Source organism: Bos mutus, chromosome 12 (genome assembly GCF_027580195.1).
Source record: "Bos mutus isolate GX-2022 chromosome 12, NWIPB_WYAK_1.1, whole genome shotgun sequence".
NCBI lineage: Eukaryota > Metazoa > Chordata > Mammalia > Artiodactyla > Bovidae > Bos > Bos mutus.
This window is the reverse complement of record NC_091628.1, coordinates 25,965,587-25,991,492: the sequence shown is the minus strand read 5'-3', so window position 1 is coordinate 25,991,492 and position 25,906 is coordinate 25,965,587. Positions and strand designations below refer to the sequence as shown.

The window sequence follows — 25,906 nt, the reverse complement described above, 5'->3', positions numbered from 1 at the left end:
TCTGAAGAAGGGAAAGGCTACCCACTCCAGTATTCTGGCCTGGAGAATTCCATGGACTGTACAGTTCATGGGCTTGCAAAGAATCAGACACGACTAAGCAACTTCACTTCACTACTAGCACAACTGTCATTTCAGAAATCATTAAACAAGCTTAAAACCTGCATTAAAGGGACTTCCCTGGTGGTCCAGTGGCTAAGATTCCACGCTCCCAATGCAGGGGGCCTGGGTTTGATCTCTGGTCAGGGAACTAGATCATGCTGGAACTAAATATCTTACATGCGGCAACTAAAGACCTGTATGCTGCAACGAAGATCGAAGATCCAACGTGCCGCAGCTAAGATCCAGTACAGCCAAATAAATCTAAAAACAAACAAACAAACCATATTCGATCTTGACATTTTCTGAGAGAATATACTTTATTTTGTGTGAAATATTTTGTTTTTCCTTTTTCTCTCTCATTTACCGTTTTTTAAAGTAAAGAAATATCCACATTCCCTTATGAGGTATATTTAAAATTCACCGTAACAATAGAGATTAAAATAAATGTCTCATGCAAGATTCCAGAAAACAATGATTTTAAACTCTTAAAAACTTATGTTTAAAATATCTAGTTTTATTGTTACTTTTACGGCTTGTTACTTCTCTAAGCCTTCTATTGAAGTAGCACCCTGGGGTGCAGTGGATAAAGGGGTGATACAAGCTGTAACCCATGCCATCCACCGTAACAGGAGCATTCTATGCTCTTATGTTTTAAAATTCATATTTACTATATTTTCTTATATTACTTACAATTTTAAATTATATGGCTTTGTTTTTTCCTCTCAGACATCAGATAAATGAATATGTATGACCTGGACTTAGTATGTCTTCTGTCTGGGACTTTGATCTCATATTGCAATTTGAAAAATAAAAAAAATTAAACTCACTTTCTTAAGGAAAGACAACTGGTAACATTTTTTTAGCCTTATAAATATTAATTAATGTAGTTAAAAGAAATTGACTTAATAAATTAAAATTGTCCAAATTGATTATTGTAGTTGATGTGAAATTTTGAAAATCTTCACACTAGGTGAATTCTGCTTTGGTCCTTACTAAAGACCAGGCCTGGAAAACTACTCTTGTACCCCAAGCTATATAACCTTAAAGTGTAACCAGTCGGCTTCTGTGGTAGAAAATATAATATTCATGTTTGGCAAGCAAATAACTACTAGAACTAGAAAAAAGATACTGGGAAACGTATATTTATAATGTTTTAAACATAATATAAATTTCATATGTAAGGTCTTTTTTCTCTGTTTCCCATCTAACATCACTAAACTTCACAATTGAACTCTTGTTGCCTTAATGCTGTATATAGTCATTGTGCAGTTTGCATCTTCTATTTCTTCTGTTTCTGTGGTTACCACAGATGAATAAAATGTGCTTCTTCCTGCAATGATTCAATATCTAAAATCTAATCATATAATATGCATATAAACATACAAAAATGAAGTTGCAGAGACATATGGAAAGTACTATTATGTTATCAAGTTTTAAACTGTGTGTTAGAAAATTGGCATTTTAGCTTTTGTCATCTTAAAATCCTATGTCACATAAGTGTTTGATATGCAATGGCACCTCACTCCAGTACTCTTGCCTGGAAAATCCCATAGACAGAGGAGCCTGGTGGGCTGCAGTCCATGGGGTCGCGAAGAGTCAGACATGACTGAGCGACTTCACTTTCACTTTTCACTTTCATGCATTGGAGAAGAAAATGGCAACCCACTCCTGTGTTCTTGCCTGGAGAATCCCAGGGACAGGGGAGCCTGGTGGTCTGCCATCTATGGGGTCGCACAGAGTCGGACACAACTGAAGTGACTTAGCAGCAGCAGTAGCAGCATGTCTGAGAAAGGATGACCAGGACAGTTAGAGGTGGCAGAAGAGCAAGATAGACTAAACCCATAATTTTTTTTTTTTTTTTTTTGCTTGGGTTCAGAGAACATAAAATAGTTTCCCTTCCTATGGATGGGAAAAAATAGAAATAGAGATCCTTTCGTTTTGTGTTCTCTCTTTAGAACCAGCTATGTAAGTGGAGCCAGCTCCAGAGGTAGAGGTAGTTCCATCATTAGCTGTCAAACAACTCCATCAGCACTACACAGCTATAGCAAATACTAGAACCAGTCCCAGCAGTACCTCTGAGCTAGAACCAGTGCCTGCACTAGCACTGGAATAAAGGTAGGTCCACCCGTATATCTAGAGCCAGCTAGCTTACCAGCTCCTTTTTAACGCCAGCTCTGGCTTCAGCTCTAGAGGTGACATCAGTTCCAGATCTATAGTTGTCTAAAGTCATTTCTCTCAGCAATTCTCACACCAGGCCTGGCACCAGTGCCAGAATTAGAATCAGTCCCAGAACTGGATCCAATTCACAACCAGTTCTAGCACTACTGTCTGAGCTAGAGTTAGTTTGGCACCAAATCCAGAGAGAGAACTAGGGTCAACAGCACACCTAGTGCCAACCTCAGCACTGTATCCAGCACCAGCACCAGAGTTGGAGTCTCTCCACAGCTAGAGCCAGCTCAGGCACCAACTCCTGGGCCCATTCTTCAGCCTGAGTTGGCACCAGCTCTCAGGCCATCCTCTGGCTCTGGTGCGACTCCACCACCAGAGCATCCCTTACCCTCCTCTGGAATGACGTCTTTTTTATTTTTGTAGTTTCACTTTCGTGTTTCATATATTTTGTGGTTTGCTATATTTTAATTTTTCAGTTCACATATAATAATATTTTTAGCTTATTATTAAAAAATGCTGTTAGTGATTAAAGGGTCTTGTATTTTTCAGTTTTCCTGAGCCAATGTATGTACATGGATGTTTTCTAATATTTTGCAGCTGTTCTTAATTTTGCTAGATCTTTTCTTGTCCTTTTCAACTACTCTTTTTCTAATCTTAAAAATGTGAATGGCTCCCAAGAATCAGCCTAGGTCTTCCTGTTTATTCTTCTTTGGAGACTTTGACTTAATGCTGTGCCTCAATTAATGCAAAATATATGAGGATAGCAATAAGTCATTTTGTTAAAATGTAGAGAAAAGTGTTGCCTATAATTGTTTTCAACAAAAATTATTTGAAAGGTTTAATAAGTTCAATACAGTGCAACAAAGATCTTATCATTTTGATAAAGGTTATGGCAGCTAAAATACAATATGCTCAGTTACGTCTGACTCTTTGCAACCCCATGGGCTGGAGCTCGCCAGGCTCCTCTGTCCATAGGATTTTCCAGGCAAGAATACTGGAGTGGGTTGCCATTTCCTTCTCCAGGGTATCTTCCTGACTCGAATTGAACCCGAATTTCCTGCATTGACAGGTGGCTTCTTTACCACTAGTGTTACCTGGGAAGCGTTTAAACACAATGGCTTTGCTGAAAACAGAGTCATTTAGGCTTTTATTAGATCATTCCTGTCCTCAGACTATCACCTCCCTGTTTCCAAGTTGTTGATTCTGTCTCCTGGGGAAATATAGATTCATGATTTGTTCTATTTCTTAACAGAGCTACTTAGAACAGAGAATATTTACAAAGCAATTACCTACTTTGGGGGACCACACTTATTCCCAGCATGTGTTCAAAGCTTTAAAAGGAAACAAGATCAGGAACAGAGTGAAGGAGTGACATGGAGACTGTGTTTCCGAAAGCCATAGTCATGGCCAACACTTAATTAGTAGAAAATCATGGAGGAAAACTCTATAGATGGGTGGCATGACTGATCAATAAGGATTTTTAATAAAACTTTATTAGGCAAATATTTATTTGTAGTATCATTGAAAGGGGTATAATCTTTAATCTAAAAAACTAAATTTGCCAGCTATATTAGAAAGACCAAGAAAATTAAAGTCCCTGGAATAAATTAATAAGCAAAAAGCTCTTTAAAACATATTCTAAATATGCCATAAAAAGAGTGTAAAATAAGCAACATTTTACTGTCACAGTGAGGATCTGTTCTTGTGACCTCACTTTCTATCTCAGTCTGCATCACTGGGAATTCAAAAGCGCCTTTTAACTAAACAATAAAGGATTGCTTTTAAAATTCTCATTTCTCAGAAAATAGCATTTGTTAACAATCTTTTAGAAAGATTTAGAAATATCACGTGGAAGTTATTAGCATCAACATGATCCTTAAACCAGATGTTAACTTTCATTTACGTGCTCATTTTTCTTACACGTGGTCTGCTCTCTCCTTTTAGGAATGGCAAAATTCTATTCAGAAGAATGCAGGACTTGCATTTATTGAGCTCATCAATGAAGGAAGGTAATTAATTGTACAGTATTTAGACAACTAGTCAGTGTACATTTTATTCCACTGGGTGACTGCTCTTTCCTGCCATCTGTTCCAAAAATATGTAACAAAATATATTTTAGTTAAATGATTTATCACACAGGTACTTATACCTTAAAGGAACAAAGTTTAAAATGTTTAGCAATTTTCATTTGGGAGAGGGGAAGCAGGTATGAAATAAAGGGACAAAGTCTGTAAGATTTGTGTGAGTTCTGAGCCATGTCTTACCAAATAGTAAAGTTGTTTTACACAGATCAAGTGAACCCAGCCTGCAGTCCCATCTGCTGCTCCATCTGTTCTCAAAGCCGTGTTCAGTGTTTACTCCCTCAGCCCGTCTCAGTTCGTATGAAGTAGTTTCATTTGACCATATCATGCTCTCTGCTATCCCAGTAAAAATGCGAGAGAAGTTAAATGTAGGAACTACAGTGGTCTGGCTAGGAACATGTTTATACCATTGTTAAAATGATGTCATGGTGAGATTTATATTTGAGCTCATTATTGCATTTATCACTTTTATGATAAACTGTCGTTCATTATGATTTTTCCTATACTTTATTGGCAGTGAATATAGTAAGACAGATGTAACGGACAACATCCTGACATGTATAGCTTCTCTTAGCCAAAGACTTGCATCCCTTACAACTTGAGTTTCATCTGTGACAGAGTGTGTTCTTTGGAAAATAATGCCTGAAGATTTGTCATAGTCTGTGTCTCATTTGAAACCATATTTAATTATATTAATAAGGAAATAATTTTACTGTATGTAAAACTTACCTTTATCAAAAGAGGTGTCATGAAAGAATATTTTACAGGGTAGTCTTTGAAACCTGTGTTGTTTGAAACCTATGCTATAAATACCTATTTTGAAAAAAGTTAAATACAATTTAGTGGTTTTTTTTCCATCAATGTTTTATATTCTGAGAAATAGCCTCTGTTTTTACAACAATTCATCTTACTATGCATTTCTCACTTAGATATTTTATGACTGAGTTATTTTTAGTCATAACATTACAACTCTAAATATTAAAATGAAATTTGCCCTACTGCCAAGCAAAAGATACAAGAGAATATTAGTTTTCTTTTATAGCATAATCATTTTAAACATAGTAATATACTCTACTTCTTATAAAACTTTATTGCGAAAATAATTGATAATAATTATTATCCATGTTCAGGCAATGAAAAATAGAAAAAAATTATTTGTTCAGGCAGTTCATTGTCATATGAGTTATAAAATCTCTCATTTCACATAATGCTAGTTTTGCTAACTCATTTCAGCTGTGAAGTAAAAAACGAAAATTATGCTGTTTATCAGGAATTCTGAAGAGTTAACAAATTGAACCTCTAGCTTGTAAGATTAAGATTATAGTTATTTCTTGGAAAAGAAGAAGAGTGAAAATTTTGCTAGTAGAGATTTTTAGCTTTTGAAACTGTTTTGTTATTCATTGGTAGTGTTTGGCATTTATTTTGATTTAGGGAAGGAGTTGGAATTATAGAAAGTAGTTATAATTTTTTTTAATTTAATCCAGGAAAACCTCTAAATGCTCATCATAATATTCTTTGTGCCATTTTAGGTTTGTTTTTCCATTTTTATACCAGTAGTTTCTCCAGTAAAAATGATTTTGGAACAAATAGTGAAATATAGCTAGCTATAAATATATAATCACATCTCATGTATATATTAACACAGCAAATGTCTATTTAGCACCTACTATATGTGACTCAGATGGTAAAGCATCTGCCTACAATGTGGGAGACCTGGGTTCAATCCCTGGGTCAGGAAGATCTCCTGGAGAAGGAAATGGCAACCCGATCCAGTATTCTTGCCTGGAAAATCCCATGGACAGAGGAGCCTAGTAGGCTACAGTCCATGGGGTTGCTAAGAGTTGTACCTGACTGAGCGACTTCACTTTCATATACCAAACACCATTATGGGCACTGGGAATAGAGAAGTGAATGAGACAAACATGTTTCTAAATTTTGGAGGAAAGACAAACAGACTAGCACATACAGTAACACAAGGGTGCTGTGATAGGGTCCGATGTTACAGGTACTAATCTGAGAAGAAGGATGAGCACTTAACCTAGTCTGGAGGGGTGCATTCTCCAGTTGGTGGTAGTGTCAGGGTTTTCAAAAAGTGCATCCAAGCAAAGCCAAGACCATGAAACAAAAATAATCTTTCCAACAAATGATGCTGGAACAACTGGATGTCCAAAAATAAATGCAGACACAGACTTTATACTCTTCACAAAACTTAGCTCAGTGTGGATCACAGACTTAAATGTAAAATGAAAAATTATGAAACTCATAGAAGATACAAAGGAGAAAATCTAGATGATATGTTTGGTGATGAGTTTTTAGTTCTAAACCTAAAGGCATGATCCATGAAAGAAAGAACTGATGAGCTGGACTTCATTAAAATGAACTTCTGCTCTGCAAAAGACAGTAGCAAGAGAATGAGAAGACAGCCACAGACTGAGAGAAAATACTTGCAAAAGACACATCTAATAAAAGACTGTTATCTAAAGTATACAAAGACCTCTTAAGACTCAGCAATAAGAAAACTGATTAGAAAATGAGCCGTAGACCTTAACAAGTTCCTAAACAAAAGATGTACAGATGGAAAATAAGCAAAGGAAAAGATGTTCCACATCATAGGTCATCAGAAAAATGGAAATTTAAACAACAGTAAGATACTACTACACACCTATTAAAAGAGCCAAAACCCAGAACCCTGGCGACAGCAAGTGCTGCTCAGGCTGTGGAGTGACAGGAACTCTCATTCTTCGCTGGTGGAAATGCAGAATGGTACAGCCACTTTGGAAGACAGGTTGGCATTATTAAACTTAGTCTTCCCATGCAATACAGTAGCCATGCTCCTTGGTACTACCCAAAGGAATTAGAAACTTACATTCACACAAAAACCTGCATGTGGTGTTTATAATCATTTTATTCACAATTTCTAAAACTTGTAAACAGCCAAGATGCACTTTAGTAGGTGAATAGATAAATAACTACCTATTTATCTGATGCATTAAGACAATGGAGTATTTATTAATTAGTGCTAAACAGAAATGTGCTATCAAGCCATGAAAAGACATAAAGGAACTTTAATTCCATATTTCAAGATGAAAGAATCCAATATATGAAAAAGCTACTGTATGATTCTAACTATATGACATTATGGGAAAAGGCAAAACTGTGGACACAGTAAAAAGATCTGTGGTTGCCAGGGCTTAAGGGGAAGCAGAGATGGATAGGCAAAGCACAGAGGATTTTTAGGGCATGAATCGACCCTGTATGATACTGTAATACTGGATACATATCATTTTGCATTTTTCCAGACCTTTGTAATATGCAACACAAAGCGTGAATGGTCATGTAAACTGTAGACTTTGGGTGATAATGCAGTCTATCAATGTAGGTTCATAATTTGTAGCAAATGTAACCACTGTAATGGGGATTAGTGATAATGAGGGAGAGTACAATAAGTTGGGGAGGACATCTGGGATATCTCTGTAACTTCTGTTTAAGTTTGCTGTGAACCTTAAACTGCTCTTAAAATTAGTCTATAAAAAGAGTGAAAGTAGGAGGCCCTATTGCCAAAAAAGAACGGCAACCCACTCCAGTATTCTTGCCTAGAGAATCCCATGGACAGAGGAGCCTGGCAGGGTCCATGGGGTCGCAAAAAGTCAGACACGACTGAGCGCTCATTAGTTGGTATAGTACAGTAAACAGAGCACCATGTTAGTTGAGAACTGAGAAATGATTAGGACATGGCTAGATGAAAGGAAAAAAAAAAAAGTAGGAATAAAATTCTGGACTGAGGGAATAGTATAGTGCAAAAGCCTATTGGTGAGAGCCAGCAAGACGTGTTGCTGGAGAGCTCTTCTCAGTCATGCAAACAGCTGTTTCAGCGCATATTGTGTGCCAGCCACAGAGAGGCCAGGGTCATCCCTTTATGGCAAGAATCCTACCATGAAGGGGTTTGTAAGTAGTGCTAAGGATGCAGGAGTGTAAAGGATGGAAGAAGTTTGGCATAATCTGCAGAGTGACAAATGGATTTCTGGGGCTGGAGACTGGAAGCGAGATAGCTGTCTGAAATTTCAGAATCTCGTTGAAGAGAATGGTGTCATAAACCAACTAAGAGTGGCTATGAGGATGGAAGAAGTGGACAAGTTTGAAGTAGCTGGTGGCTCAGGTGGTAGAGAATCCACCTACAATGGGGGAGACCTGGTTTTAATCCCTGGATTGGGAAGATCCCCTGGAGGAGGGCCTAGCAATCCACTCCAGTATTCTTGCCTGGAGAATCCATCTCATGGACAGAGAAGCCTGGTGGGCTACAGTCCATGGGGTCACAAAGGGTTGGACAGACTGAGCAACTCAACACACAACAGAACACTTAGAAATTAAATCTACAGAACTGCTGATAGATTGAATGGTAGAGAGGACAGAAGGAATCATGGGTACTTTGCTTTCTTGTTTAAGAGCTGGATAATTTACAATACTGTAGTTTACTTAGAACAATACGGAAAGAGAAACGTAGGTTGAGTAAGAGATGTTTTTATTTTTGGTTACACTGAGTTCATGGGCTTCAAAGGTGGAGTTAGTGGTAAAAATAAATAAGTAAATAAATCCGTTAGGGCTTTCCTTGTAGCTAAGTGGGTAAAGAATCTGCCTGCAATGCAGGAGACCTGGGTTTGATCCCTGGGTTGGGAAGATCTTCTGGAGAAGGAAATGGCAACCCATTCCAGTATTTTTGCCTGGAGAATCCCATGGACAGGGGAGCCTGGCAGTCTGCACTCCATGGTGTCACAAGAGTCAGACACGACTTAGCGTCTAAACCACCAACCACTGCCAGTGCAGGACAAAGCTTTGATCCCTGGGTCAGGAAGATCTCCTGGAGTAAGAAATGTCAACCCACTCCAGTATTCTTGCCTGGAATGAGGAGAGGAGCCAGAAGGCTACAGTCCATGAGGTCTCAAAGAGTCAGACACGACTGAGCATGCAGTCACATGCTCTGAATTCGTAGCACCTATGAAAGTTCCAAGTAGAAATGTTAGATTGATGTCTTAGATTTTGGGTGTCAGGCTTCAAAGAGACAGCTCTTGTTGTTTAGTCCCTTGAGTTTTGTCTGGCTCTTTTCTGACCCCATGGACTGTAGCCCACCAGGCTCCTCTGTCCATGGATTTCCCAGGCAAGAATACTGGAGTGGGTTGACATTTCATCCTCCAAGGGATCTTCCTGACCCAGGGATCGAACCCACGTCACCTGCATTGGCAGGTGAGTTCTTTGCCACTGAGCCACTTGGGAAGCCCAAAGAGACAGCTCATGTAGAGATTTAGATTCAGGAGTTCTCAGCTTGCATGCGGTCAGTGGGGGATAAGGATGCAAATGTGGTGCTCAGAGAGAGTGTGTAGAGTGGAAAACCTGGGGCCAGGCTCTTACTGCTGTTTCTGCTGGGAGTCTTCTTTCCCCACATCTTCACATGATTGATTCCACCCGTCATTGAGAATCCGCTTAAATGTCACACTCTCAGAGAGGCTCCCCTGACCATATTATTGAGTTATCAATTCAGTAGCATTGTCTCAAAATACTTTCTTTATACAAGGTTCAAATACCAGTTCTCCTATTGATAAACTAGGCATGTAATATAATCTCCCTCTGATATTGTTTCACATCTTGCCTAGTTTCTCTGAAAGTTGGAAGTAATATATGACATTTTTTTTACAACTACAGTAATATTGGCACCTTAAAAATAGAAGTTTTTTTATTATTTTTTGTTATGACATATTATATTTTGCTGACTCCTATCTTTACTTTGGCCCTTTCCTTTTCAATTTAAACTTTTCTCTTTCATAAATTTGAACTGGGAGTTCCAAATCAAAAAAATATCATATTTAAATGGTTGGGATGTAGTTATAGTAAAGACATATTGCTTTGTTTATCTGGCCTATATTTGTTGATGCCCACTATATCCAGGCACATGTTAGATTCTTTGCATACACTTTTAGCACATTTCCATGGAAATGCAACATTTTTCTTAACATTTGCTAATACTGTAAAATGAAACATGCATAAAATGTTTTCTCTTGGTTGTTAAATATCAGTTTTAATTTGTCCTTGTGGGAATGAAGATAAAAATCTTTAAGTGGAAATTGTTATAAATGTTTATGCTACTTAACATCTACACTCGTGAATAAAATTCATCAATCATAGGTGGAGAAAGCAATTGTGCAGTTGTCTACAATTAACAGGACAAAAACAGTTGATGAATGTGCAGCTGAATTAAAATACTCCCTAGGACAGGCTGAAATTATAAACTGGATCATTTAAAGGAATCTAACAAAGGATCTTTATAATTAAAACAAAGCAAGGTTAATGGGATGTAAAATTGCCTATAATATCTTGGCAATAATAATTGGATTTTAAATTATTAAAATATGAATTGAACTATAAAGCAAATAAGAAAGACTTTTAAATTATAGAACTTGAGTAATCTTTTGAAATAAATTAATCATTTGCCTAAAATAAACCTTTATCACTCTTTTGGAAATGTATAGGATACAATTAATGAATATTCATGACAAGTCAGAATATATTCTTGTTTAGCATGGAATTTGACCTATGGTTCATGAGATTCCAATTTATTGGTTTGTTTTTTAAAATCTGAAAAATACATACCTTACATTTCTTACATTTTGAAGAAGAGAAGCATATTGCATTCAAGTATAATTTTTTACTGATAATATAACCTAAACTTTAATATCCTCTTTAATTTAACAAATGCTATTTAATAATTGAACCAATAAGCTTTAGTTTGCTTGAGTTTGTTTCGTGTCCTTGATTTGGCAAAAACTATGTTTTAAAAAGGGGATTCCCAGGTAGCTCAGCTGTAAAGAATCTGTCTACAGTGCAGGAGATTGGGTTCGATTGCTGGATGGGAAAGTTTCCCTGGAAAAGACATAGGCTACCCACTCCAGTATTTTTGGCCTTCCCTGGTGGTTCAGATAGTAGAGAATGTGCCTGCAATGCGGGAGACCCGCATTTGATCCCTGGGTTGGGAAGAACCCCTAGAGGAAGGCATGGCAACCCACTCCATTATTCTTGCCTGGAGAATCTTCATAGACACAGGAGCCTGGAAGACTACAGTCCATGGGGTCGCAAAGAGTCGGACACGACTGAACAACTAAGCACAGCAAAGCACATGTTTGAAAAACCAGCACCTTCAGACTCTATAAGAAACTTTTTTCTTAGAGTTGAGATTCTGATTTTGAACCAAGAAACCATAGAACTGCCTAAAAACAAAGTTCCCTCTATATTTTTTCATGTAATACCTTATTTATACTTTTTTCTTACTATTCAGTTATTCATTTTAAATATTAGTAAATTATTAAACATATGAGCTTCATAAATCAGGTAAAAAATTCTGTGCTTTTACAAAATTTATAGATCTTAAACAGTATCGCTAATTTATAGACTTAAATTTAGATATTGACAATGAATAATACATTTACTGAAAACGAAGATAAACAGCTCCCATTTAATAATGGCTAAATTTCAAGTAAAAAGGAAATTATTTCAAGATTAGTAATCATAAATTTTGTCTGAATTACATTTAGAACCATATTTTTAAAATATATGCATATATATATATGTATTTAGGTTTTTTTTAGTCCCTCTGAGAACGACTTCAAATGGACTTTCCTTCTAGGCACCATTATTTTAGCTTTGGTGAGAGTTAAGTAGTCTGACAGAATGTGGTCCACTGGAGAAGGGAATGGCAAACCACTTCAGTATTCTTGCCTTGAGAACCCCATGAACAGTATGAAAAGGCAAAATGATAGGATACTGAAAGGGGAACTCCCTGGGTCGGTAGGTGCCCAATATGCTGCTGGAGATCAGTGCAGAAACAACTCCAGAAAGGATGAAGGGATGGAGCCAAAGCAAAAACAATACCCAGTTGTGGATGTGACTGGTGATAGAAGCAAGGTCCGATGCTGTAAAGAGCAAGATTGCATAGGAACCTGGAGTGTCAGGTCCATGAATCAAGGCAAATTGGAAGTGGTCAAACAGGAGATGGCAAGAGTGAACATCGACATTCTAGGAATCAGCAAACTAAAATGGACTGGAATGGGTGAATTTAACTCAGATGACCATTATATCTACTAATGCGGGCAGAACCTCTGAGAAGAAATGGAGTAGCCATCATGGTCAACAGAAGAGTCCCAAATGCAGTACTTGGATGCAATCTCAAAAAGGACAGAATGATCTCTGTTCATTTCCAAGGCAAACCATTCAGTATCACAGTAATCCAAGTCTATGCCCCAACCAGTAATGCTGAAGAAGCTGAAGTTGAACTGTTCTATGAACACCTACAAGACCTTTTAGAACTAACACCCAAAAAAGATGTCCTTTTCATTATAGGGGACTGGAATGCAAAAGTAGGAAGTCAAGAAAGACCTGGAGTAACAGGCAAATTTGGCCTTGGAATACAGAATGAAGCAGGGCAAAGGCTAATAGAGTTTTGCCAAGAGAACGCCCTTGTCATAGCAAAACCCTCTTCCAACAACACAAAGAAGACTCTATACATGGACGTCACCAGATGGTCAACATCGAAATCAGATTGATTATATTCTTTGCAGCCAAAGATGGAGAAGCTCTATACAGTCAGCAAAAACAAGACCGGGAGCTGACTGTGGCTGAGATCGTGAACTCCTTATTGCCAAATTCAGACCTAAATTGAAGAAAGTAGGGAAAACCACTAGACCATTCAGGTATGACCTAAATCAAATTCCTTATGATTATACAGTGGAAGTGAGAAAAAGATTTAAGGGACTAGATCTGATAGAGTGCCTGATTAACTATGGACGGAGGTTCAAGACATTGTACAGGACACAGGGATCAGGACCATCCCCATGTAAAAGAAATGCAAAAAAGCAAAATAGCTGTCTGGGGAGGCCTTACAAATAGCTGTGAAAAGAAGAGAAGTGAAAAGCAAAGGAGGAAAAGAAAGATATAAGCATCTGAAGGCAGAGTTCCAAAGAATAGCAAGGAGAGATAAGAAAGCCTTCCTCAGTGATCAATGCAAAGAAATAGAGGAAAACAACAGAATGGGAAAGACTAGAGATCTCTTCAAGAAAATTAGAGATACCAAGGGAGCATTTCATGCAAAGACGGGCTCAATAAAGGGCAGAAATGGTAGGGACCTAACAGAAGCAGAAGATATTAAGAAGAGATGGCAAGAATACACAGAAGAACAGTACAAAAAAGAGCTTCATGACCCAGATAATCACGATGGTGTGATCACTCACCTAGAGCCAGACATCCTGGAATGTGGTATCTAAGCAGACCTTAGAAACCATCACTACAAACAAAGCTAGTGGAGGTGATGGAATTCGGGTTGAGCTATTTCAAATCCTGAAAGATGATGCTGTGAAAGTGCTACACTCAATATGCCAGCAAATTTGGAAAACTCAGCAGTGGCCACAGGACTGGAAAAGGTCAGCTTTCATTCCAATCCCAAAGAAAGGCAATGCCAAAGAATGCTCAAACTACCACACAATTGCACTCATCTCACATGCTAGTAAAGTAATGCTCAAAATTCTGCAAGCCAGGCTTCAGCAATACGTGAACCGTGAACTTCCTGATGTTCAAGCTGGTTTTAGAAAAGGCAGAGGAACCAGAGATCAAATTGCCAACATCCTCTTGATCATGGAAAAGGCAAGAGAGTGCCAGAAAAACATCTATTTCTGCTTTATTGACTATGCCAAAGCCTTTGACTGTGTGGATCACAATAAACTGTGGAAAATTCTGAAAGAGATGGGAATCCCAGACCACCTGACCTGCCTCTTGAGAAACCTATATGCAGGTCAGGAAGCAACAGTTAGAACTGGACATGGAACAACAGACTGGTTGCAAATAGGAAAAGGAGTACGTCAAGGCTGTATATTGTCACCCTGCTTATTTAATTTCTATGCAGCGTACATCATGAGAAACGCTGGGCTGAAGGAAGCACAAGCTGGAATCAAGATTGCTGGGAGAAATATCAATAACCTCAGATATGCAGATGACACCAACCCTTATGGCTGAAAGTGAAGAGGAACTAAAAAGCCTCTTGATGAAAGTGAAAGAAGAGAGTGGAAAAGTTGGCCTAAAGCTCAACATTCAGAAAACAAAGATCAAGGCATCTGGTCCCATCACTTCATGGGAAATAGATGGGGAAACAGTGGAAACAGTGTCAGACTTTATTTTGGGGGCTCCAAAATCACTGCAGATGGTGATTGCAGCCAGGAAATTAAAAGATGCTTACTCCTTGGAAGGAAAGTTATGACCAACCTAGATAGCATATTCAAAAGCAGAGACATTACTTTGCCAACAAAGGTTCTTCTAGTCAAGGCTTTGGTTTTTCCAGTGATCATGTATGGATGTGAGAGTTGGACTGTGAAGAAAGCTGAGCACCGAAGAATTGATGCTTTTGAACTGTCGTGTTGGAGAAGACTCTTAAGAGTCCCTTGGACTGCAAGGAGATCCAACCAGTCCATTCTAAAGGAGATCAACCCTGGGTGGTCTTTGGAAGAACTGATTCTAAAGCTGAAACTCCAATAATTTGGCCATCTCATGCGAAGAGTTGACTCATTGGTAAAGACTCTGATGCTGGGAGGGATTGGGGGCAGGAGGAGAAGGGGACAACAAAGGATGAGATGGCTTTATGGCATCACCGACTCAATGGACCTGAGTTTGAGTGAACTCCGGGAGTTGGTGATGGACAGGAAAGCCTGGTGTGGGGCAATTCTTGGGTCATAGAGAGTCAGACACAACTAAGCGACTGAACTGAACTGAACTGAAGTAGTTTATTTCATAAGACACAAATGGTTTCTTACATTTAAAACAATGAAAAGGGAAAGGTACCCTATTTTTGGTAGAGTCATTTCAGTGCCATATTTCTTCCTGTTCCTTTTTTCCTAAAGACATAGTTTTGTTGTTGTTTTTATTGTTCTTTCTTACTACAAGCAAATGCCAGCTAGGATTCAAAAAACCAGTCATGGCATGGTTTCCCAGGTGGCTCAGTGTTAAAGAATCTGCCTGCCAGTGTGAGAGTTGCACGAGACATGAGCTCAATCCTGGGTCAGGAAGACCCCCTGGGAGAGGAAATGGCAGCTCCCCCAGTGTTGTTGCCTGTATAGATAGTACCATGGACAGAAGAGCCTGGTGGTCTACAGTCCATGGTGTTGCAAAGAATCAGACACGACTGAGGAACTGAGCACGTGTGCACATAGTCATGGCCTGGCCATTAATTTAGTCTAGGAACTCTCCCCAAGGTGTCTGGGTAATGGCTTCAATGCTTTGATTATAGGCTGATTAGTTCCCATATTCATAAGGTGACAACACAGACGATTTATATCCCTCAGTTGCTCTCTACAGAACAATGTGTGGAAAAACAGAATACTTATTTTATAGCATGACTGTTGTAAAGAGTCACAGTCCAAGCTAAAAGGATTAGTTATTTTCTAATTACCAAAAATAGTGTAATAGCAGTACAGGTATTTCTGACATTCTTAATTTCTATATAATTACCATACATACAGGAAAAAAAACTGAATAAATGCTATAAAATACTTGTTAAATAGTGTTAGCAGTGATATAAATACATTTTACATCTGGTCTTCATCTGAAAGTAATTTGTAATTGAGAAGTTAGAGTTTATATGCACAAAATGTTAAACAGTTCAAAATGTCACAGGCATTATAAATAAGTCGTGCAAAAAAAATGGTATAAAAATTGCATTGACTGTAGAAGAAGGACCTGTTCCTGTAGACAGTGATGATTGGGGAAGGCTTCTTTTAGGGCCTAAACAGATAGAGGCACACTATGTAGGATTAAAAAAAGAAAAAAAAAAAAATCAACTCTAGTTTTTTTTGTGAAAATAAGATTTAAAACAATAAAAAATACCTTTATGTTTTTTATTATCCAATAAAGCAAATATGGACATAATTTTATTTTAAAAATTATAATCTCCTTTGAACTTTATATTATTTAAATTGAAAAATGAGAATCGTATTTTTTTCCAGATTTTTTAATAGTCTTTAAAAAAATCACAGGAAGAAATTGAACTTTTCTGATTCAGTCAAACTTTTCCTTACAGTGTCACCAGAAACTTTATGCCTTTCCTTTTACATTCTGGGGCCACTGAAATTAACGCAGAGGTATTACATCTGCTCCTACACTGTGTGGCCACTTCTCTTCTGATAAGGACCTGTCTTCTTGACTAAATCGGGATCTAAAAATCTAATCTTACAGCTTGAGCATGTACTATTTCTTCTAGTTTTTAGGATATGTGAGACATTACACACCCATTTTCTAATCAGAAGACTAAAACTTAAGACACATGGAAAATTATTTGTCCAAATTTATAACATTAATAAAAAGCAGAATTTAAAAATAAACTAGTTCTTCCTTCTGTTCTCCCATTCATCTATAGAGGATGAAAGATTTATTTGCCTTTTCTGTTGACATTTTTTCTTTCAATAAAACAACAGAAACTATTTATATTTAAAATTCAGGATCTCAGGGCTTCTAATCAATGAAAAACAATTTAAATTATAACAAATTGCATAGAATTAGAGACTTCCTAGTAAACAGAACTTGCCATAATGATATGTATTCCATTTGGAAGAGAATGCTTTGTTTTGTTCCCTGATTGCTTTCCTGTATCTATGACAGCTCCATTCTAGAAGAAGAATGAATGGGATTCAACAAATTGTTTTCTTTTTCTAGTCCCTTTGAAAAATAAACTTAGAGTAGAAGATGAAGACCAGTTCATTTACTTCCTGTGTTGTACAGATACTCTGAGGAAGAAAATGTTCCATAATTACCAAGTTATATGATATTTTTATTTACCCGTTTTCTATGTGCTAAATATATAATAGAATTTTATAGTGTTAAGCTAATTTATCATTAAAATTATATTTCTTCTTTTCCCCTCCTTCCTACATAACCTGCTCAGGAATTCATTCAGTCATTTTTTCCATTTAGTCATGTGTTATTAGTGAGTCCATGTTTCTCAACAGCTACCATGCAAATCATGTTGGATACAGAGATGAATAGGGATTGTACTTCATTTAACGAACTTCACAGTCTAAGAGAGACTTGTTAAAAGGAAAAAAGAGGGGGAGAAGTCCATAAGACAGCGTGATAAATATAATTCCCAGAACATCTGAGAAATTGGGACAAGGTCTCTTAGTTGTATGGAGAGGAGTGAGTGGTAAGAGTTCCACAAAGAAGTAGCACGTACAGAAATCCTGAAGTTGCATGAATCATTAAAAGAACTATGTCCTCTGAAACACAAAAAAAACATATATTGAAAAGGCGGTAGATAAAGTTGGAAAAGTTAAAAAAAAAAAAAAGTTGGAAAAGTAGACCGACGTCTATGCTGCTAAGTCGCTTCAGTTGTGTCCGACTCTGTGCGACCCCACAGACGGCAGCCCACCAGGCTCTGCTGTCCCTGGGATTCTCCAGGCAAGAACACTGGAGTGGGTTGCCATTGCCTTCTCCATTGTGTGAAAGTGAAAAGTGAAAGTGAAAAGTGAAAGTGAAGTCGCTCAGTCGCGTCCGACTCGTAGCGACCCCATGGACTGCAGCCTACCAGGCTCCTCCATCCATGGGATTTTCTAGGCAAGAGTACTGGAGTGGCTTGCCATTGCCTTCTCCGAGACCGATGTCTATGTATAATGTTTAACTATTATCTTGTCAATAAAAGTAGCCAAGAAGTGTAAATAACACTAGTGGCACAGCGAAAAATGTAACAGAGGAACTGAAGATTTGAGAAAGTCAGAGAAATCGGGTGGCTGTTGTAATTGGATGACAGATGATTAGGCTTGAATTAAAACAATGTTTAAGTAATACAGAAGCAGATTAAAAATAAATAAAATTGACAAGATTAGTGCTTAATATAGGATGATCTTAAAGTCAGATTTCAACAGATTGAAGAGTGAATAAAGCTGAATGGGCAGTGAGGGTTATCTTCTGCTGTAGAACATTCACATCCTACCCCTAGGATGAATATGAATATGGCTTTCCTGGTTGCTCAGGAAAGCCTTAAATTCTGTCACCTCAGTTTTTCAAAGCTTCCCATGGTCTCTTTTTATTCATTCGGTTTTGTACTATTTTATTTCCTGAATTTCTTAATTCTAATCTTGATAGTCCTTGGGGATATATATATATATATATATATATATATATATATATATTTTTTTTTTTTTTTTTTTTTTAGTTTTCCTGGTGGCTCAGAGAGTAAAGAGTCTGCCTACAATGTAAGAGACCTGGGTTTGATCCCTGGGCCAGGAAGGTCTGCTGGAGAAGGGAATGGCAACCCACTCCACTACTTTTGCCTGAAGAATCCCATGGACAGAGGAGCCTGACAGGCTACAGTCCATGAGATCATAAAGAGTCAGACATTACTGAGTGACTAACAGTTTCATAGATTTTAAAAATACAATTTGGAAAAACTCTTGTGTATTAATGATTCATCAGATTATACAAAGATGAAGGGAATTACACTGACTTGAAAAATAGATTTTGAGATTTTTACCCAAAATGCAGAAAGAGAAAGAAATGAAAAATGAAAGTGATATTAAGAGGTGTGGAGGTAGAATAAGAAAGTTTAATTTGTAAATCATCAGAATTAAAAAAGGAAAATAAATACAGAGTAGGTGAAATGAAATATTTTAAAAGATAATGTTTGTGAATTTTTAAAAGCTGATTGAAAATAAAAATATAGTAATATGAAAATCACAGTGTACCTCAAATAGGATAAATAAAAAGAAACCCAGGCTAGACACATGGTACTGAAACTGGGCAAAGCCAAAAATAAAGAGGTAAAAGCACCCAGAAAGAAGGAACTGATCATTTAGAAAAATGGGAAAGTAGAATGACAGCAACAAAGAAAGCTAGAAGATAAGGACATAATACTTTCAATGTTTGAAGAAAAAAGTCTCAAAAATTGTATACACAACAAAAATATTTTCAAAAACTATTAGGGGGTGTGATGGTGCAGTAATTTTGTGACATTTTAACTTAACTCCAGTGCCAACCTTTGCTTCCCAGTTCAAAGGAAACAATTAAAAAAGCACACATTATAAGCCACTCTGCCAGAGGGAAATAGACATCATTAGCAAAGAATTTTAATCACTTACTTTTGATCTGTCTAGTGACTCCCTGGAAGAATAGGTTAAAAGATTCCTTTTGCCTAACTTGGAACTGGCCCAGTGTGAAAAGAAAGCTGCTTTACTGAGGGTGTTTGTTGAAGGCCTTTATAGGCCAGTATCTTAGGTTGCCATTGCCTGAGGTGATAGAGAACAATTGAGGCCAATGGTAGACAAACCGAAAAGCTTGAGAGGAACAGCAGGGGAGTGAAATGTACACTGCTGCTGTCACTTCAGTCGTGTCCGACTCTGTGCGACCCCGTAGATGGCAGCCCACCAGGCTCCCCCATCCCTGGGATTCTCCAGTCAAGAACACTGGAGTGGGTTGCCATTTCCTTCTCCAGTGCATGAAAGTGAAAAGTCAAAGTGAAGTTGCTCAGTCGTGTCCGACTCTTAGGGACCCCATGGACTGCAGCCCACCAGGCTCCTCCATCCATGGGATTCTCCAGGCAAGAGTACTGGAGTGGGTTGCCATTTCCTTCTCCAAAATGTACACAGCACTTTGAAAAGCTCGGACATACTTCTGAAATTCTAAAGGGCCCTGCACATGCTTAGTTTTCATGCTCTGGAAAGAGGAGAAAGTTCCAGACTCTCACCTGTGGATGCTAAGATTCTGTGGCAGCAGGAAGTAAACACAAAGGTAGGGTTGAAACCTGCCTGGTTGAGTGCTCAAGGACTGTCAACACATACACGCAGCTCCTTGAGAAAGTCTGAGAGATTTTTTTAGATTTAGGCATTTAAAGAAATTTTTTTCTAATCATTAACTTCCACTAATTAATAAAAACAGAGACCTAAATAACCACACATGACGAGGAATACAGCATTAACAAAATTAGCTTAGAAAAGTCAACTTAAGTTTCCTCAGAGGTCCAGATGTAGGACTGAGAAGGGATACCCCCATCTTTACCTAGCGTTACATATTTCCTAAGCAGCTGTAGCACAGATCACGGATTGAGTGAAGGTGCTGCAAGAGGATGCTTAAAATGTGGAATCACGGGATCCAAGTTAGTGAAAAAGGAAATAAATTGAGCAGTGGATGAAGGACTAAGAGAAAACAGAGGGATCACAGAAGTGGAAGTTGGAAGTCTTTTTTTTTTTTTTGCCTAGAACCAGGGAGAGACAAGTGAAGGGAAGAGAGAAAGGTTAGGATTCTTATCTGTGACTGTGACACAGAGTAGATTATTTGAGCTTAAAAATATAATATGTGAAGCTGATTATGGCCAATAGAGTGACTTCCTGAAGTGAGATAGAATTGAAGATTCTAAAGGAATCTTAGATTTGGGGATTTTTAGCTCCCCTTTAAAAGAGTCAGATAAGTAGAGGCATGGAAATAAAACATCACACATGCCTCTCAATGGCCCCACCCAAGCAGCTGCCTGTGACCTGCCTGGGCTCAGGGAATGGAAAGCTGGGAAGTGCAAGTTCAGTTCAGTTCGCCATGGGGCTATTTGGAAAAACCCAGGAGAAGCCGCCGGAAGAGCTGGTCAGTGAATGGTCACTAAAGATAAGAAATGAGAGTCGTTGACGGGCAGATATGAGATATCCATAGAGAAGAAGAAAAAGTGAAACAGTCTATGAATGATGCTGCCAGAAAGGATCAGAAGGATGTCTGCATGGTTCTGGCCAAGGAGATGATTCAGGTCAAGGAAGGCCATGAGCAAGCTCTGTACATCCAAAGCGCACATGAACTCCGTGCTCACAGGGGTGAAGAACCAGCCGACAGTTGTGTGAGTGGCTGGTTCTCTTGCAGAAGAACACAGAGGTGATGAAGGCCATGCAGCATCTTGTGAAGATCTTGGAAATCCAGGCCACCGTGTGGGAGCTGTCCAAAGAGACGATGAAGACTGGGATCATAGAAAAGATGTTAGAGGACACTTTTGAAAGCATGGGCAATCAAGAAGAAATGAAAGAAGCAGCAGCAATAGAAATTGACAGAATTCTGTTTGACATCACCATAGGGGCTTTAGGCAAAGCACCTAGTAAGGTGCCAGATGTACTCCCGGAGCCTAAATCTCCAGGAGCCGTGCTGCATGAGAAGATGAGGAGGAATAAGAGGCCCTGGAAGCCATTCAGTATTGTAGGGCCCCCAGCCTCTCCTCACAGCCCCATTATTGGGCATACACTCCTTGAAGCCATTTCTGTGTCTCTTGCACTACCCATCTGGGTGTGGCACTGTGTTGTGGAGAAGGTTCTCTGCTAATCTTTCTTCACCCTCTGAAGAGGCTTTGGGATTCAGTGGGATTGTTCTTGAGAGGCGGTGTAGTAAATTCATCATTTTTAGGAGTATAAACAGAAGTGTCATTTTAGGAGATGAGGGCAAAGAAGTCTGTCTTCTTAAAATGCACTTCTGAGAATAGTGTTGATTGCCTGAATGTTGAGGATTCTGTGTGTGTGTGTGTGTGTATGTGTGTGTGTGTGTATACTTGGTCTGTAAAACACTATATAAATGGATCTTAATAAATTTCTGCTTTAAAAAAAACACACATACAAACATATCATGCATTAGTTGATGTATAACTCCTCAGTGAAGAACTGGGAGGACAGACTTTCAGACAACCAATACAGTTTTCTCTGGTGTATCTGAGGCATGAATCTCTCCTACCCCATCCCCTGCTCTGCCGCCATGCCTCTTGGCTTTGGTCATCCACTGTTTTGTTGCTAAGAATGGTATAATACCTATTAACCAGCCAGACCCTGAGTCTCTCCCTTCCTGCTGTCTTCTGTTAATCTATTTAAATATAATCTGCACTGATTCACACATATTAGATTTCTTCCTGGCTTTCTTCAGCCTTCATGCACTAGATAAAGCCACTGAACCAAAGACTCCAACCTCTTCTCTTTTGAAGATTATCTATAAAATATAGACCAATGAGGTCATCAAAAGTTAATAGTTGGGAAGTTTAGTCTTTAACTTCTTTTATTTTCCCAGCTTCCTCAGTGATTAAATTTAAGACTATCTGTATGATTGTTTGCCCTCCAACATTATTTACAGAAGTGTTTGAGCCACTTTCCAAGTTAGAGCCAAGTATTATGGCTTCTAGTAGATTTCCCCTTACTCTTATGTTCTTTGAATAACTTACGTTGTTAACATCCATCCTGAAAACTAGACAATATTCCCTTTGGAATGTGCCTGCGTTCCTCTTAAGTGAGGCCTCCGTCATATGGCCAGGAAGTTCTGCTGTTCCTAGAGTGACAGTCAATTTAACCCAAATCTCACCATGGGATAACAAAGTTTATGTCAGAACAGACATAGATTTTTGTAAGATTTCTAGTGAGAAACTATCTTGAACTCACTGCTCCTCAGAATTTGTTTCAGGAAGGTTCTATCTTAGAATTAAGGATTGAGCATATAAGCGAATTTTAGATGTAATTTAGTCCTAGTGTCTATATTAATTAAAGTTAAGAATCCAGTCTAGATTTTCTAACGTACGATTATCCAGGTTTTGGGTAAAACTTTACTTTCATGACACTGAATTCTGTTGTTTTAACCATTTTAAAAGTGTCCAAAATCCTTGTTTTTCTTGTGTTTAATAACTTTATTAAATTAACTGAATCATTTGTTCACAAGACACACTATATTTAAAAGGCATTGCTGAAACAGTTTAATAGCATATTTTGTAATTGTATGATTTAGACTTATCTAAAATTTATGCATAGTTAATATTTACAATACTGAAATTTGATTACTGAAAAAAGTTGAGTTGCACAGTTATTAATATTAATTCCAAAGGTATTTTTCTTTTCAGATTGCTATGCCATGCTATGAAGGACCATATAGTTCGTGTTGCAAATGAAGCTGAGTTTATTTTGAACAGACAGAGAGCTGAGGATGTACATAAACATGCAGAGTTTGAGGTAAGGTTTGGGGAGTGAATTAAATTCTGCTTTTCTCTTACAAGTCAGTTGTCACCAATGGTAACCTTATATAAGTTTTTTTTTTTCGAGACGAAAGTTTCACTGAAGGCATTTCAGTTGTTTTTAAAAGCTTTAGTAAATGTCAGACAGGGCACTTATTTCTTATTACCTCATTTGCAATATGAAAAGACTACTCTAGCATTATGCTTAACCACTTGATAGACTGAGGTTGTTCTAACTTATTCTTAAAGGCACATACAGTTTTACAGTGCAATTCCTTTAGTAATTTTTAAGCATAGTTTACACACCATTAGATATGGGTGTAATAGTGGTTATGTGAAGAAACAGTTTTACTCTTCTCTAATTTATTATTTAATAATGTATTCATCTCTATTTAGAGTGACCAAAGATCATTTTAGTTCATATTTTATTTTTATAATTTATACTTTATTAACAAATGAAGCAATCCTATTATATATGATGTATATGTAGATCTGTATGTATATATGGAAACATAATAGTTTAAAATCTTCATAAGCACAAATTATAATTTGCATAAAGAACAAACTATCATTTCTATTTTATATTCAAAAACTTAAGGTATTCCAAGTAGTACATAGTACATACTAATAGTTTTTAAAATAAATATTATTCTTATATTTCTAGCATGTCAATAATTATTTGACATATTACCCTGATTCAATAAACTTATTTTCAGAAATATTTAGGTGACCTGGTGTTAGACTTAGGTTGGCCTTGAAAATAATACCTAAGTCCACCAATTTATGCTCCTGATACAGCATATGAACAAGTGTCGTGCAGCTGGAAGCTAGAACCCATATTTCCAGTTTTGAGGTTTTTATCTCAATAAAGCAGCTCTCTTAGTCATGCAGGTTGATATAGGTCTAGAGATCTCTGATCTACCTCGCTGAAAATAAGGCAGAAATAACTGTTTTGTTATAATAACCATAATATCCACTTCATTTGTCAAATGAGACACCACACACCTGTCATATGGGATTGTAGCAGTCTTATTTGAAAAAAATATAAATTCTAATAAAAATACATCAACAGTTAAGTGTTTGTCAGAATGAAGTTTTGTATCTTTCCAACCATAAATAACATCGAATCTTTATAAATCAGGTATCATACTCTAATCTGGATGATGAGAAAAGATTAAGTTATCTGCTTTGAATAATATGTTTAGGTATAAGATATGTCAGAACTCTAGACAAAATAGCAATGTTCAGTTGACTTTTGACCTCTTTTAGTAATAAGGTTTAGAATATTAACTGAATTCCCTGCAGAATCAGTTTTGAGTTGATCATATTTCTACTAAGAAAAGCAAGTTATTTTGTGGGGATATAAGCAGATCAATATTTGACATGTGAAAGCATTTAAGATACATTTTCAAGCCATCAGATTTTAATTACAAGCTCTAACATATATTTAACCAAGATGATACTAAGCTAAGAATGATGTTTTACAACCTTTGTACATTATTGTCCCCCTAACGAAAATTTTTAAATAGTTGTCACCCTAATCAGCCCCTACCATGATTTATTATAATTATAGCCAATATGCTGTTTATTTGTTTGTGTACTGTGTATGCGTGCTTTATACATTTAAAGAGTAAGATTGTTTTCACACACCCTTAATACCATTTTCACCATCTTGGTGAAAATGAGATCTCTCTGATTAAGGACACACAGCTAAAGGAGGTATAGATGCTGTGAACGGAATGTGAACAACTCAGTGTTTTTAGATTGTGTACACATAAAATACTGATGTAAACCAAATTTTGAGAGTATTATCATTGTTACTTAATAAACGTGCATTGTTTTTTTTAACCCAAATTTTCTATTTGTTCCTTTTAGGTTAAAGCTATATTAATAAAGTGCATTGATGTGTGTGTATCTGTGTGCATGTGTAGTTTACCAAACATATTCCACTTTTAAATTGTAATAGATTTTATAAAAGCCATAACATTTTATACTAGGACTTCTTGAGGAATTTCTATATCTCCCATATAAGCCTGTAATTAGGAAAAAAAGTATATTTAATTTGAGATGGGTACTTAACAGTTAAGTTTTTTGGCTAACCACTGTAATTGTTAAGGAAGAAAAATGAAAATTTAATTTTACTCTCCAATGAGCTAATGAAATATTAACCTCATTATGGAGACAGATCATTGTACTAATTGGTGAGTCCCTGTACAAAAAGATAAATTGGAAAATGAATTAATCCTTCTTAGGTTACTGAAGGATTATTTCTCTGGAAGACATGACTTTGGTAGTCTAAATCTAGAGATAGTTGAAAGGATTATGCTCATATACCTTCCATGAAGGATTTTTACTTCATAATAATGAATGTGAACTCATTATATGTGTATTTTAGATGTATAAAACTTTTTTATAATTATATGACTCATATTAATACTTGATAATATTAAAATATTCAGTCACTCTATACGTAAATCATTATACAAAAAAGACTTAGGATTAAAGAGATGTTTCATCACATGTTCATGTTTGTATTGAACCT

General features: G+C 37.2%; 1 protein-coding gene and 1 pseudogene across 6 annotated transcripts in view; both read left to right on the top strand.

Annotated features, from left to right (window-relative positions):
- Positions 1-25,906, top strand: part of NBEA (neurobeachin) — a 672,120-nt gene that overhangs the window by 329,004 nt on the left and 317,210 nt on the right. For all 6 annotated transcript variants that reach the window (XM_070380422.1, XM_070380424.1, XM_070380423.1 and 3 more), the window contains 2 exons: positions 4,213-4,277; positions 23,254-23,362. In XM_070380422.1, coding sequence (XP_070236523.1) covers positions 4,213-4,277; positions 23,254-23,362 — 174 coding nt within the window. The remainder of the gene's footprint in view (positions 1-4,212; positions 4,278-23,253; positions 23,363-25,906) is intronic.
- Positions 20,946-21,637, top strand: LOC102267774 (charged multivesicular body protein 3 pseudogene; annotated as a pseudogene).